At 41.7% G+C, this 15,137-nt stretch overlaps 1 protein-coding gene across 1 annotated transcript; it reads left to right on the top strand.

Moving 5' to 3' along the window:
- The first annotated feature begins 219 nt into the window (after positions 1-219).
- Positions 220-13,310, top strand: NTPCR (nucleoside-triphosphatase, cancer-related). The gene is made up of 5 exons (XM_076334123.1): positions 220-321; positions 2,848-3,010; positions 4,099-4,195; positions 6,986-7,195; positions 11,989-13,310. Exons 1-5 carry the CDS (start codon positions 288-290, stop codon positions 12,055-12,057), a joined length of 573 nt encoding a protein of 190 aa, XP_076190238.1. The 5' UTR covers positions 220-287; the 3' UTR covers positions 12,058-13,310.
- The last annotated feature ends 1,827 nt before the right edge of the window (positions 13,311-15,137 follow it).

Raw genomic sequence — 15,137 nt, forward strand, 5'->3', positions numbered from 1 at the left:
CCGCCGGACAGGGCCTCGGGGCGGGCACCTCCTGGGGCGCCGCTGTGAGGGGGGCCGGCGGCAGAGCTCCGCGCCGCTTTACCGCGGCTCCCTGCGAAGCACCGCGCCGCTGCCACCGCTCCCCCGCGGGCAGGAGGCGGAGGCGGAGGCGGAGGCGGTGCGGGGCCGGGCCAGGGGCGGAGCGAGGGGGCGTGGGGCGCGGCGTTCTCACCAGCCGCGCCGCGCCGCGTCGCGTCGCGTCGCGTCGGGTAGGGGAGAGGGCGGAGTGCGGTCTGTGGCCCCCCGCCATGTCCAAGCACGTTTTTCTCACGGGACCCCCAGGTAACGGGGGCAGGAGGAGCTTGGGGAGCGGGGCGAGGGGAGGCGGCGCGGCCGCTGGGGCCTGGCTCGGCCTGGCCTGGCCTAGGCAGCCGCCCTGCGCAGGGTCGGCGGGGCTGGGAAGCGCTTAGAGCCAGGGGAAGGCACCTGCTGGCGGGCCCCAGCGCCGGCCCAGGGTGTGAGGGAGCCCCGGGAGCATCTCCTGCTGCGGCCGTGCCCGGCAGCTGCCTGCGAGGTAACCCCGCTGCCGGCGTGCAGGCCTGTAGCTGCTCCCCGCCCCGGCTGTCGCCTGTTGAGGTCAGAGCTGCTGCGTTCATTAAATTGTTCCTAATGAAAGTCCATTTTAGCTCTCGGTCTAGTCCCATCTCATGTACGTTTCCAGACACTACTGCTTTGTCCCCGGCTCCTGCCCTGCAGTTCAGTGTTAGGGGAGTGGGGGTGGGGAAACTGGACAACTAATCCTGCTTCAGTTAAACTGCAGCCATTAATAATTTCTGAGTGCTCATCTTTTCTGTAACTTAATTGTAGTGATTTAGCACTTCCAACCTGAGTAATGTGCAGTTATAGGTAATAATTGGTATCCCAGATGGGCAGGCCTTGATTGAAGAAGCAGTGGAGTAGTTTATCATGGTAGGGGAATCTGATTATTGTGAAGGTAGAGTGGTGTAGAGTATGAGGGTTGAACTATAAGGTTGATAAAGAAATAAACCAGCTATGACTGCAAAGCTTTCTTTTGTGGTCTGGAAGTAAAGCGGTGGGCCTAATTCTCTTTTTTGTGAAACTTTTGCAGATACCTGTCTTGTCTGAAATTAATTTAAAATGCTACTGCTAGACTGAGATAGCAATACCTTCCACCCACTTCGTTCTGTCTTTCCATCCACTGAATAAAGGCAACCCTCTGGGAGATGCAGAGGTTAGGCCTGCTCAGGCCTTGTCTCTGCTCATTTAACTGAAATTGGGTGTACTGTTTTGATTAGCTAAATGTATAACTTTAAGCTTTCTTAAACTTAGTTTGAATTGTTTTAGTTTTCTTTGGCAATTTACTGAATGAAGGTAACCAAATTAGAGATAGTAAATCTACTTAGCCAAATTAGTATAAATTCACTTACAGAGACAAGGCCCTGGAAAGATGGTAGATATTGATGGTGCCACATTTGTCATTTTGTTGTTGTTCAAATGCCAGGAATCCCTTTGGCTTCAATTTTGAAAAGTTTGCTTAATAGTTTGACTAGGTGCCCTTGAAGCTATAGAGTATTTTGCCATTGATATTGACTGTTAAGAAAGTAGTTCCTCAATCTGCTTAAAATCGAAGGGAGGAATTTGGTATGTGCATGTTGAAATTATTTCTGTAGGCATCTTTAGGCACCTCGCATTTGGTCTGTATTCCTTGTCTCCAGGAATTTAAAGGTTTATTCTGCTGGATATTTTCTATTGTCTGATTTTCTTGACAACAATGATTAAAAATGAAATGATAACACTAAATTTTGTGAGAGGCAATAAAGTTGAGTTTAAAAGGAGATTGTCAAGGGATGTACTTGTACAATGGCAAAGGAGAAGAAATATCTCCTTTGTGGGAACTGAGAGGATGTCTGGAACATGGCCAACGTTCACATTGTAGAAAGTATATCAGACTGTGCTAGGAGACATCAGGTGGCGAGGGTTTTAAGGATCTGTCTTAGGGTAAGAAAATGGATTATAGGACCACAGGATAATTCATGTGAGAAGGGACTTCAGGAGGTGTAAAAGAGGGTCAGCTGTGAGGCCAGACCAGGTTGCTCAAGGCTTTATCCAGTCAGGTCTTGAAAACCTCAAAGGATGTGAAGGCTGTACAGCCTCTCTGGGCAACCTCTTCCAGGGCTTGCTTGTCCTCATGATAAAAAAACTTTTCCCTGTATCTAGTCAAAACCTCTCTTGCTTCAATTACCGTAAGAAGCGTGTTTCTGTTGTTGGAAACACTTTTTGCCATGTAAGACCTGATACCTCGGGGGCATTGAGTGCTTCCGATTTCTAGGACGTCAGTAGAAGTAGCGCGTCCTTTGTGCCAGTTAGGCTCCTCGTATTAGCAGTCAGTTTTGACCTTATGATCTAACAGGGGGATGAACTCAGCTCTGTTCTTAAAAAGTAGTGAATAGCAGTGGTAGAAAGGGAGATTCATCAGTCAGTCTTCTAGCTAGCTTGGGTATCAGTTGTGTAACAGTATGGCTCTCGTGTATTTACCTGTCTTGGGGCAAACTTTGTGGCCTGCATGCACACTCTCTAAGCTAACAAGTTTAGTGGTAGCCTGGGATATTTTTACCATTCTGTTGTGACTTCACTGTAGACATACTTCTTAAAGGCTAGTAAAACATTACAATGTTGGTCCAAGATGAACTTTCCTTTCCTACCATTTAAGAAAAAAAAAAAAAAATTTGCAAACTTAAAAAGTAATCAATGTTCCTGCTGAACCGAATCATTACTGCCGTTTTTAAAAATGGGCTTTTAGTAGAGAAGAAGATAATCCTGTGTGCTTTTTTCCCTCTTTATTTTTAGGGGTTGGAAAGACTACTTTGATCCAGAAAGTCACTCAAGCGCTAAAATCCTCGGGCATTCCCATTGATGGATTTTACACAGAGGAAGTTAGAGAAGGTGGCAGGAGAACAGGATTTGATGTTGTCACTTTGTCTGGAAAACGAGGACCTTTATCTAGAGTCAGGTACTGAGATTTTTAATAACTGCAAGTGGCTTATTGTTTTATGCTTCTGCTCCAGTCTGTCGGCATGTTAAATGCTCCTCCAGAAGGTGATTTCCAGCACACATATGGCTTTCATGGTCAGGTTCTTTGTTCAGTTCTCATGTCCTGGCTGAGACCTATATTATGTATGTAGACAGTGTCTCTATTGCGTAGTGAAGTATTGAAAATGTGCTAGAGAAGGGTGTTCTCTCTTACTGCCTATTTTATACCGGATAGAGAGGAAGCACTGCCGATCCTTTTATTGTGAGGCCAAGTCTCTTTGGGATACAGTAAGTAGCTTATTGTAGGCAGGGAGGAAGATTTTTTGTTTCCACCAGCTGATTTATGGAGACAGAAGTGGAAAATAAAAGGGAAATTGCATATAACATTGTTTTAAAGAGCCACTGACTGGCTCACAAAACCCACATGTGAATTTTAAGAAAAAGAGGGTTTTGGAGCCCCACTAAGAAGGGGAGCCTCTGAAGTGCAGTCTCTCCCAATTCACTAGACTTAGCTTTTCACGCATTGTGCAAAACTTAGTGTAGGTCCAGGTGTGACGTTAGCACCTCATTCAGACATAGTTGATCTGACTAAATAATTTGCATACTGCTAATAAAGGAGGTTCACCTAGGATAATGTGATGCAGCACATGCAAAATGAGTATTTTTCCAAGATTGTTTAAGGGTTTTGCAGCCCATACTGAGAATTGGGGTACTGCTGTCTGTAGTGTCGCATTACCAAACTCAAAGATCTGAACTGCAGGCATGTATTTTGATTTCAGTGTAAATACATCTGCTGGCTTTTAGATCCCATTGTCCTTCTGTACACTGTTCAAATTTGAGCTTACGTAGTTGTGAAGGTAGCTTATGGTATATTTATTATCTGAAAGTATGTTATCTACAATATGACTTAATGGATGGTTTACAGAGTTTCTTTCCTTTCCTTAGAAGAATTAAGGGGATTTGACTTATTAGGATAACTTCTCATAAATCCACTTGAAAAGACTGCAGTGAGTTCTCATTAAGCTCGTTACTTAGAAGGAATTGTGTATCTCTTTTTTTCAAATTCAGTTCTGATTCTTCTACTTCAAGACGTGAATATCGGGTCGGACAGTATGTTGTAGACCTTGTTTCATTTGAGCAGTTGGTTCTACCTATGCTGAGAAATGTGAGTATTCTGTGAAAGTTGCTGAAAAATGGATGCTTTATGTTAATGAGTGTTATTGGAAGGCCCTTCTAGAGCACTAGTTTTTGATATTAATAAATGGCCTGTTTCTTGGGTATCGCTGATTCTCACTGACTTTGGGATCAGGAAGCTGCAGTGGCAAATCTTGCTTGTTCTTTTGTGCTTACTGTGGTGTTGGAGAGATTGCAGTCCCCTCTTATTCTTGATCTGACATCGTCCTGTGAGCAGGACCTCCTTAGCCTGAGAGAGCCGATAGGAAGTTTCTTCCTACGTCACTGTCTTGCATATTGGAAGGCAAACAAAACGTATGAGTGGCTTACCGTGCAGAACTGAGTAGAGTCACTGGGTTGCTCCAAGAAAAAGGCTTTTGCTGCTGCTCTTCTTTACAGCCTTTTTTTCCCTCTTGCTCTGGTTCCCATCTTCTTCCAGTAGAAGCATTTGTTTCTTCAATCCAGTGGTTATTTTTGATTACAGCTGTATAAGTACCTGCAGGCTGCTAGGTTTTAACTGATAATAGCAGCCTGATAATTTGGGATTTAGCCTGCTGCACAAGGAGTGCTCTGATTGTGACAAGACTTTCCACACAGTCTTTTTCCTGTCCTCCTAACATTCTGTTACTGCCTTTTTCCTTCTCCTTCCTCCCTCCAACTCCAACCTTTCCCCTCTCCAAAATTGAACAAGCACACATCTGATATTGGCAATAACATATCACAAACAGTGTGCAGCAGCTGCTGAACTGTACTACTAAAAAAGTCCTATTGTGATTTTTCTACACTGCCAAAGCTCAAGGGGCCAAGGAAGAAGGGACTTCTTAATGAACTTCGAAAGAACAAAAAACCAAAGAGGTGCAAGGAGCAAAAATGAGATTGAGGGTCTGATTCTTGTTTTTGTCAAGGAACATTAAAGTCTGAGAGTAGGGAAGCAAAGATGTTGGTGGCGAGGGAGAAAGGAAGTATGAATAAAAAGGGACAATTTTTATATTTAATTTCACTGTAACTTGATTTACTATGTTAGTAAATAGAAGGATAGTTTAATGAAAAAGACTTCATTAAGCCAGTGCTGTACTCGGAATCCTTTTACTGCTGCATTAATGTGAAGTCCAGGAGAGATCTTGCTTGAAGGGTGTTAGCAGTGTTGAATTTTTCTGGTTGTTATATAGCTTTCTGCAAGTACAAGAGCATGAGGAGAAGAAGAAAAGGGGCCAGCAGGGTCGGACAGTGCATGACCCTGTTCTCATTGGAAGCACTGGTAATCAGTTTTGTGGGAATGTGGTCATGCATGTAGGTGGCACAAAATGGGAGAGGAGGAGAGTGCGGAAGATTATAGAACTGAAACAAGAAGAGACAAATGAAGAATGAGGGCAGGAGAGTCATAGGTATGGTCTGGTTTGATCAGAGCAGCATGGAGTAGGCATGTGCCCATTTAGTGTTGAGGACAGCTTCAGCTCTTAAGGCTTGGATCTTGTTCACTCCAGTGAGAACGGGGGTAGATCCTACAATGGATGATCTCTCTAGTTCTGGAAACTTTACCAGTCAGGACCGAGGATTTTTTTCAAAGCAAAATGCTCTGTTTCTCAATGTGTCACCTTGTGACTAGTATTGGCTTTTTAGCTCACTGATCTATAAAAGGATTTTAGATAAAATAGCTACTCAGCAGGGACGTAGTTTGAAAAGATTTTAGGATGCATGTTATACAGTTCTTCCACTTTCCCAGAAGCAAATACTTTGCCTTCACAAGGGAAAAGATTGCAATTTTTTTTCCTTTTTTTTTTTTAGGTTCTGTATAATATGGCTGGTATTGGTATATATTCATGGATCTACAGTGATGTTTTGACTTGAGCTGATTTCCTTCTCACTTCTATAAGTAATGGAGTACAGTTCTCAGTTACTTTTACCAAGAGAGAGTAGGCAGTGCGCTTCCTTTTCTCTTGAATAGTTCCTCTGCTTTCCGAGTTGCCTTTCCTTCCATGGCTCTCACCCATGTTCTCTCCTAGACTTCCCTGCTGCTGACGCCAGTCTGCAGCACGTTTACTGTTTGGCACAGTATTCATTTCATGAAAAAAGCAAAGAAACACAAATGTGGTTAATTGTTAGTGTGGTGCCTATCCTACGGTCCAGGGGGATGGCTAGGACTATAGAATAAGCTGTATCTTGACGAAGAAATGGAAGATGACTGTTCTGATGTGAAGGAGGCTTGGAAATGGCTTGGTTGTTATCCAGATAGTTTTGAAGATAGCTAGTTGTTCTGAGAGAAATGCTAGTTTTGACCCTCCTTTGACCCAGCTACAAGAGGAGGAACTTGCAAATCTAGATTTAATGCAAGTCTTTTTTTTAATACTTGTGTTGTGTGCATATTGATCTATTCTAAATGCATAATTTGATGGGAAGAATGAAGTTTTGAAAAACCGCTGTCCCTCAGATTGATTGAGAGCTGCTAGTAGGCAAAGTGCAGTTCTTAATTGTCAAATAGCTCATATGGGACCATTGTGAGAATTCTGCTTTGAAGGAAATATCCATAATATCCATTTTCCTATTGTAGTTGGTATTTATGCTGTATATATATTTTCATCTTTCCAAAAATCTGTGCTGAAATAGAAATGATAGATTTATAAGTCTGTCAGTTACCAGCAGCAGCTTTGACTCTCCCACTTTCCCCAGTATTACAATTGAATTGATTTCTTTTGGAGGTATTTCTTTTATTAGCATAGAAATTATTTCTGATGCTTGTTCTAAGTTCTGTGTTGTTTACGGCTCTTGATGCACTTTTCCACAGGTAAACCATGGCAGTGATGCAGACAAAAAAATTTGTGTCATAGATGAGATTGGTAAAATGGAACTCTTCAGCCAGGCTTTTATTCAAGCTGTTCGTCAAACGCTGACTGGCTCAGGGACTGTGGTGCTTGGAACTATTCCAATACCTAAGGGAAAGCCACTGGATCTTGTTGAAGAAATAAGAAGTAGGAAAGATGTTAAAGTGTTCAACGTGAGTAATATTTAATATCCTTAAAGAGCCTTCTGTTCTAGGTTGCTGGTTTGTATTTGGCTCTGTTTAAAAACTAATTGTTACTACCAATTGATAGCTGTGGGTAGCTTGTATGAAATAAGTTTTTTAGTTTCCATTTTATTCTTAATGGGCAGGTGTTCACCTTATTAAAAAAAAAAATCACATTTGGCACTTACTGTAGCAGTCTCGCACAGCTGGCTTTGCTTGTGAGGGGCTGTAGAAGTAATGATATAGTTGTTTTAAAAGGTTTTCTTGCTGTAGTATTATTGCCGTATAAGTATTCATTATTCCTAAGAGTTACATCTTTTAAAGTATGGTCAGATTTTTAATTTTTTTTTTCCAGACTGGCTTGCAGAAATAGTACCAGTAATCATATTCAAGGAAAAAAAGAGGCAGCAGTGGAGTTTGCAGAAATTATTTCTAGAAGACAGACACTTGTAAATGGAGTGTACTTTCTCTGGAGTCAGTGAACCAATTTTAGAATTCATTATGTTATTTTTACAGACATAATTTTCAGAATGTTAGGGCTTCAAAGTGCATTTCTGATCAGTTACAGGGAGGTTCTCAAAAATGTACCACAACAAAACATAGCCTGTTCACAGGAATACATGTGTGAGGTTTCCTTAACATCTGTAAGTGTCCTGGATGCTTCACAAAAACAAGCTAAATGCAGCCCCCGCTCCTTTGATTTCTTTTTCTGCTCAGTGGGTACTATTTGTAGTAGAGAATAAAGCTGTGTATCCAAAACTGAACTGTGCATCTCCATAAATTATAAATTCAGTAAGTGGGACGTAAACATCCTGGCTTACTAACAGGGGTAATATGCTATAGAGCAGTATACTGTTGCAGCCTGTTCTTTATCAGATGCACGTCACGGTGAGAATGCTTACTTTGTTTTCATCCAAGTGAATGAGGAAGGGAAAAAAACACTATCTCAACAACTTTATACTGAATGATCTTAATTACTGCAGAGAAAGCAAAGCCTCCATCTTCTTTTTTCCTCTTCAAAGTGAGATTAATAAAACTGCAGTGCTCAGAAAAGTTCCTCAGCTTTCTTTTAGTTGGCGAGCCCATCATCATCTTCAATTTCTGTTTTTTAAATTAAATGCCTGTTTAATTAAGTGCTAAAGCAATCCTAGGAGCAAAGATGAGAGAAGATTCCTTTCCTCACATAAGCATTCAACTCCTACTGTTCCTTTCAGAGATAAAACCCCAGGTTTCCCGCTGACAAGCTCATGTGTGTTAGTTGTCAGGCTACTGAACAGGGATGCGCGTGAATGTGAATTTTATGACTTGCTTTACAGTGGTAGGACTGGGGAAGAGGGAATGGAGAACGCCTCACTGAAAGTAACAGTCATTCAGTGCTTAGGCTGCAGTCACAGCAAGGCAATAGTGTGCGTTTGGTCCTCTCAGGAGGAAACAGAGGGCTAGAAAACAGCATTTGGCTTCTCAAGGAAGCTTTTGAGTCTTCCACTGTCTCTCTTTATCAGGTGATGTTCTGAGGGCATGTGCCACTCAGCCCCGGGTTGTTAGCTGTATCAGTCTGCTGATACATCTTTCTCTTAAGTACTGACTACAGCCACAAAAAGTCTTCCTGTAAATTTCAATGGAGCAGTGTTTTCTCTAGCTAAAAAAAACTTTACTAAAAAAATGAGCCATCCTGTTTATGCTGCTGAGATTAGGACATGCAGGTTTCTTTGTTTAAATAGAGTTCTCTGGTGAATCCGTTAGCCAAAAGCATGGGTGTGAAATGTTTGACAGACTGCAATAGTTCCCAGGTGGCAGAGACCTGCTATGCTAAAGTCTTGTGCAGGAGAGCATCTGTCTCGCTTGCTCCAGTGACATACTACGTGCTCTTTCCCAGCTAGTTAAAACGTGTGCATGAGCAGGAACAGAACCTGCCCATGGGGAGTCAGAGGTGTTACTAGCTGAAGTAAATACTGGATCACCAACTATGTTCTTCAAGGGCTGCGGCATGGGGAGAACCTGGAGTGCCCAAATAGCTCATGGTTAGTAATTTCTTACTAACTTTTATGGTGCCTGGAAGTGTGCAGAAGTAGGTGGCTACCTTCCAAAAAAGTTCTGCCTGCTTTGTCACTTAATATGGAGTTAGGCTGCATTCAAGTAACTCAGCAGAGTTTTCTCATCCTTCTCTTACTGTCGCAAGGACAGTTCTGATGTTTGACGCTAAGTGCATAGAGACAGCTGTTTCGGGTTTTACAGTCCCTTCTGTCTTGAAAGCATATTCAGTTGGTGTAAATGGGCCCAGATGCCCTAAAAGCAGTTGAGGACTTGTCTCAAATGTTTAATTTAGTATGTTTAGAGCACTTAATGATAGGAGCTCTGATATTTAACACGTTTCTTTCCATTGTTGCCCAATTCCATTTTGCTGAGAACTAAACTTTCCAGTGAAACTACAGAGGGTCTTTTTGCACCTGGGTCTGTGTAGTTTTGCAGACACGGTGTCATAAATAGGATCAGATTGTCCTTAGCAGCTGGCACACATTAATTTTCTCCCATTTTCCCATCTATTAATTTTGCTTCCATGAAACCTATTAGTGAAGTTTGGTTGCAATTGCCTTTTAAGAAAGAAAATAAATAGTTAAATGGATCAGAAGAAGAAAAGGTTCCATTTGAACAGACTGTACAAGAGGGGTTTCCTTGACAGTACCTTAACAGTTAGGGGAAGAAAGCTTTTGTCCTCTACTGTTGCCTGTGTGGAGTCTAGGTGTTAGTTTCCTCCAAATTGCCTAAATGCTTTGTATAAGCAGCATTTACAGTTATTTTCAACTCCCTGTCTAAAAATCTACCCATCTGTTTGTACATTCAGTACAGATACTGGGAGATTTGTTCTCTCTGGGAAAGCTGCCTGCACTGAATGTCTCCAGATCTTAAGACGAGACTTATATCTATCAAGCAGCCTTTGTAAAACAGTTGTGAAAATTTCCCAGCATTTGGCACTTTCTCTCTGCTGCTCTCACTGGACTTCTGGCATGTAGGTATGGATAACGGATAGATAAAACGTAGTATTGTTTTTGTTGGCTGTGAGACAGTGGGAAGAGCTATTAAATGTTCAGAAGGTCCTTTGAAAGTCAGGATATCAGGACACTTGCTGTGAGATTTAGAGTTTGGCTGATCTCTGCTCTGTGCCTTGTTTACCTTGGGGTCTCTCAATAGCCTTACTGAAGAGCAATTCCATTCTTTGTTGTCTTGCTCTCTTTGTTATTGTGGGGTTTTCTGTTTCTCTTATAATAGGCTTGGAATGATACTCAATAAAAACAGCAACATTTTCAGGCAGATCTTCCCTTTCTTTCCCTTTTTTTTTTTTTTAAAAGTAACTTTTTCATCAGTCCCATGTTTTGATCTGCTGTCTTGAATTCAAGTGGCATAGGTGAGACCACCGACTCTAGGTTTTACAGTGTTCGTTTCCAGCATTTGGATAGGATGTCTGTGACTGTAAATAGCAGTAGGCTCCTAGGGCCAAATTCTTCAGGTAGGACTGTCACCTATTTTAAAAAAAAAAAACAAAACAAAATACAAAACCCCAAAAAACCCGAACTTTCTCTGGTTCAGTATTGACTGTAGTACTGGAAGGGATACAAACCCTTGTGCTGAGATCTTAAATGCAGCTACAGGGAATGCAGTGAAACCTTGCTGGTAGAGAGTTTTATGCCATGCATAGTGTGGTGTCTCTCCTTCCTTGCCAAACAGCATTTCTCAAACTTTGTTAAAAATATGAATGCACTTACTTTTTTTTTTTTTTTTTTGGCCCATCTGTCTTTGCCTGATTTCTTCCTGCCCTCTCTGCAGGGATCTGAACAGTGGGGAAAATTTCTTCGGCTTTTTAAGATGAGGCTTTTGCTGACACTTCACAGTTGCTTGTTAACCCTTTCACCGCCTCAGCCATCTCCCCAGGTTTTGGTTGAGTTAGTAATGCATGGCACTGTGGGTCACTGGGCTCTGTATCAGGACCCAGTCTGTCAAGAAGGGGTAATTTACACCCCCCCACCCCCTGCCAGGTCTGTGCTTCATCATTGCTGCGCCTGGGAGCTGAGCTGACTAGCAAGTGCTAGCATTTGCTTGGCAGTTTACGGTAATCTGCACGTGCTGCAATGCAGATGGGCCCAGCAAAAGACAGGACACTGGTCTATATGGATTTTCACATGCACTGGTCTTAAAGCCCAGCATTTCCATGGACTGGTCAACCAAAGGCGTACCTCAGTGTGCTACAAAAGCCCCCCAGCTTTCTCAAGTAGTCTTATTTCTTTTTCAAGGTGTTTCTATCCTGCAATGCTAAGGTTTCTCAGAATATAGGCTTGCGCTGCTAAGCCTGTTTTAATTTTTTTCGTTGCAGATGTTTTTGACTAGGTCTGTCATCCTAATAAATACAGCCCTTTCAAGTACTGAAGGCATAAGAACTCCACTTTATAGTAGGAAAATTATATTTGGTAATTGAAAAGGATTTCTAGTAATGACAAAAGTACATGCTGGTTCTTCGAGTGATTCTTGTTAGTTATTTAAGCCCTGAATAGTACTGCAAAATACCACGGGTAATTAAATCAAAAAGATCACTGAATACTCAATTACAGATGCAGGTTTGTGGGTTTAGCTTATTGTGTTCTCAGCAGCAGCAGAAGGCAGGTGTTTGACACTCAACATTCCTTCACTGAGAAAGAAATGCATTTGAATTTCTGCTTTGTTTGTTTTTGAAGTAAACACTGATATAGAGGTTATTCATCAAATTACATCAGTTTTAATTTCTCTTTCTCTAGGTTAGTAAGGAAAACAGAAACAGCATTTTACAAGACATCTTGGCAGCTGTGGAATCCTGCAGAAAATGAAGACCTTTTCTTGCCTGTAAACACTAAAGCTTTTATTTTAACAAAACATTACAACATTTTGCGGATGTTTTAGAGTCTGTCCTTCCTGCTTTAGCCCCTGGAGGCTTTGCTGGAGCCTTCAGGGTAAGCAAGGTAAAGCTGGTAATACTCTAAAATGTGAAAACGAGATGGCAGAATTCTTGTTTATGTGGTTCACAAGCCAGTCCATTCAAAAAATTGAACGGATGCGTAGTTAACATCCAGTTCTAATCTGGGTATTTGGAAGTTAGGTGGTCTGACTCTGATCCTAGTTACACCATGTAAAAGCAATTAACTGTCAAATTTGTTTTGAGATCTTAGACCACGCCACACTCTGAAAGACTGCCTAGAGAGCAATTCAGTATCTGGAACTTAGCCCTGGTGTAACAGAACAGGACCCTGCCCAAAATCTATGTGTGCTCTACCTGGTTCACATAGAAATATCTTTGCTGTTGGTGAGCCAGCTTAGGTGTTTCCAGGTGTGTTTCAGCATGGCTGCTGATGATTCATGAGGTAGGAAGGAATAAGCAGATGCTCTTCCCCTAACCCCAGACACTCCTCTCTCCGGTTGCAGTATAAGAAGGGTTATCTAGAATTTCAAGGAAATTCCCTGTAGTCCCAAGTGATATTTACAGAATTCCACTTCAGGAGGAAAAATAACCAACTCTACCCTCTCCTAAGTGGCCCAGACAGTAGTTGATAAGAGGGCCATGTTTTGGGTTTATTTTCAAGTTTCTGATGGCAATCCTGCCTCGCACCCCCTTAAAAAGAATTATATATATAAATCTTCAAGTCCATGAAGTTCAGTCAAATCTTGACTTGTGTTTTTCATGCAGAGTTTATTAAGTCAGGATCTACTTAATACTGCATTTGTCTATATGGGTTTTACAATCTGTTATGTTTGTTGATACTTTTTGTTTGGGCGGGTTTTTCCCTTATTCAATTCTGTACGTGCTTAACGGTTAATGCTGAAATAAGAAGTGTTTGAGAGTATTAGACAATGTGTTTCCCTATGAGGTGTGCAAATGTATTCAGGAAAAGTGCTACCACTTAATCAGTTTTGCATGTTGTGAAAACAGAACTCCCTCCCAGGTACACACTTAGTTCATTGTATGATTTATAGTCATCTCTGGCTGTAAGAAGTTGCTAAGAATTCAGTCGTTTCTTAACTTTTTTCTGTTCAGTTCAACAACTGTTAAAATGAGCAAACTATTTAAAGGCATTTTCAAATATCATTTTAGTTATTTATTTCTGTAAAACTGACACCCAAAGTTGTCGGGGGCTGGATGGGGACAGGCATTTTTACAGGTGCCCTGAAAACCGCTGGGAGCATGGAGGGAATGTCCTTTCTCTTTCCTATATTCAGAACGAGGGTCTGGTACAAACATTGCCCCTCCACAGATGGTAGGAGGTACACGCCATGTTAAAGGATGCCGTGACTGTTCCCTGACTGCCCCGTTACGCTACCATTCTGCCCAAATCCATTTGGACGGTAGTATCGTCTTCATCATATTTGGGAAAAAGAGAATTCCTCTCAGGGTCCCCCTCCTTTGGGAACGTACAGCTCCTGGCTGCTTTTTGCAACGTAAGGCTGTGCCCTGAAGGTACCACTAATCCCTTAATTACCTCAGGCATCTTACTCAGACAAGGCACCTTATTAGAGGTGAAGGACTTGGGACCAAAGTAAACTTTTTCAGGGCGGTGTGCCATAGACTTTCGAACAGAAACCTCTCTGCACTTTTAAGTGTTGGATGTCCTACTGTTTCAATGTTAAGTCTCTTAAGCTGTAAAATACGCTGGAAAAGAATAGTTCTTTCAATGATTAAATAATTACCCGAAGTCTAGCAAGGTTTTAGTGGGAGTGCAGTTGAGTCTTAAATGAGGACTAGCCTTTAAAGCTAAATAAAATGGAGATATTTGACAGAAGCCGGGGAAGGGAGTTCCTTCAGGAGCGATGGCAGAGTTCAGTTTTCCAAATTCCAGTTCAGCCAGTATTGTCGGGAGTTCATCACTTAAAGCGGTATTTGTTCCTCATAGAAGTAGATACATTGCCCTGCATATAGTGCCATGATGCCTACTGTAGTCCCACCATTTAATAGACTGGAAAAAAAGAAAAAGGAATCATAACAACAAGCTTGGGGAACTTTAGACCAGTGCGCTTATAGTACTCTTAAGCGATTGTCTCATGGTGCAAGGAAGACCTTTTGTAGTGAGAGTAGTTAGTCACTGGAAGAACTTCCAAAATGGAGGTGGATTTTTCCTTCACTGGAACTGTGAGTGAAGTATCAGCCCTTTTAAATCAAAGGGTATTTTTACTGACATCAGTGGTTCTTGCTTTCTGCTACCTATCTCAACATTGGTGAGAGTCTTTAATTTGTTGTTCTTTTTTTAAGCCCATCTTCTCTCTGAGCTAGAGTGCTTTTCAAGAGAAATAAAGAGAAATTTTGTGGTCTGTGTTCAGCAGGAGATCCTAGATGACTGTAACAGTCATGTTTGGCCTTTAAATCTGAGACAGTCCTGAAGAAATGATTCACCTGTCTCAAATATACATTGAGTGAGAAAGTAATATTTCCAACTGAACTTAGTTTTTTATGACACCCTGTGTTTACTTTAGAGGTAAAAATTTATTGTCTGGTCTTGCAATAGTAAAATATTTGGAAGGGCTTGAGAGCACTGTAACAACAAACAGAGCATTCACAATTCCCCTGATAGGCTGATTTTACTAATAGCACACATTTGGTGAAAATAACCTCTGATATACCAGCAAGATTCCAGATGACAACATTAGTGCACCTGCAGGTTTTAATTGGTGCAAAAAAGGAGAGAATATGAGGTACTAGTTACTCTCTCAAAGCCTGAGAATCAAGGACGTTTTTGGCAGAGAGGCTTGTAATTCCAACATAAAATTGCGCACAGCATGGAATAAATAGGGCCTGCATTATTTATCATGCATTAGACAATTTTTGACTTGTAAAACTCTGATAAGGCTGAATGAGAGAGGTGAATCTTTAACACTGGACCTACTGCAAAGTTAATTATAAGTAATATGTCTGTGTTGCAGA

The sequence above is a fragment of the Aptenodytes patagonicus genome, chromosome 3, assembly GCF_965638725.1.
Source record: "Aptenodytes patagonicus chromosome 3, bAptPat1.pri.cur, whole genome shotgun sequence".
NCBI classification, from domain to species: Eukaryota; Metazoa; Chordata; class Aves; order Sphenisciformes; family Spheniscidae; genus Aptenodytes; species Aptenodytes patagonicus.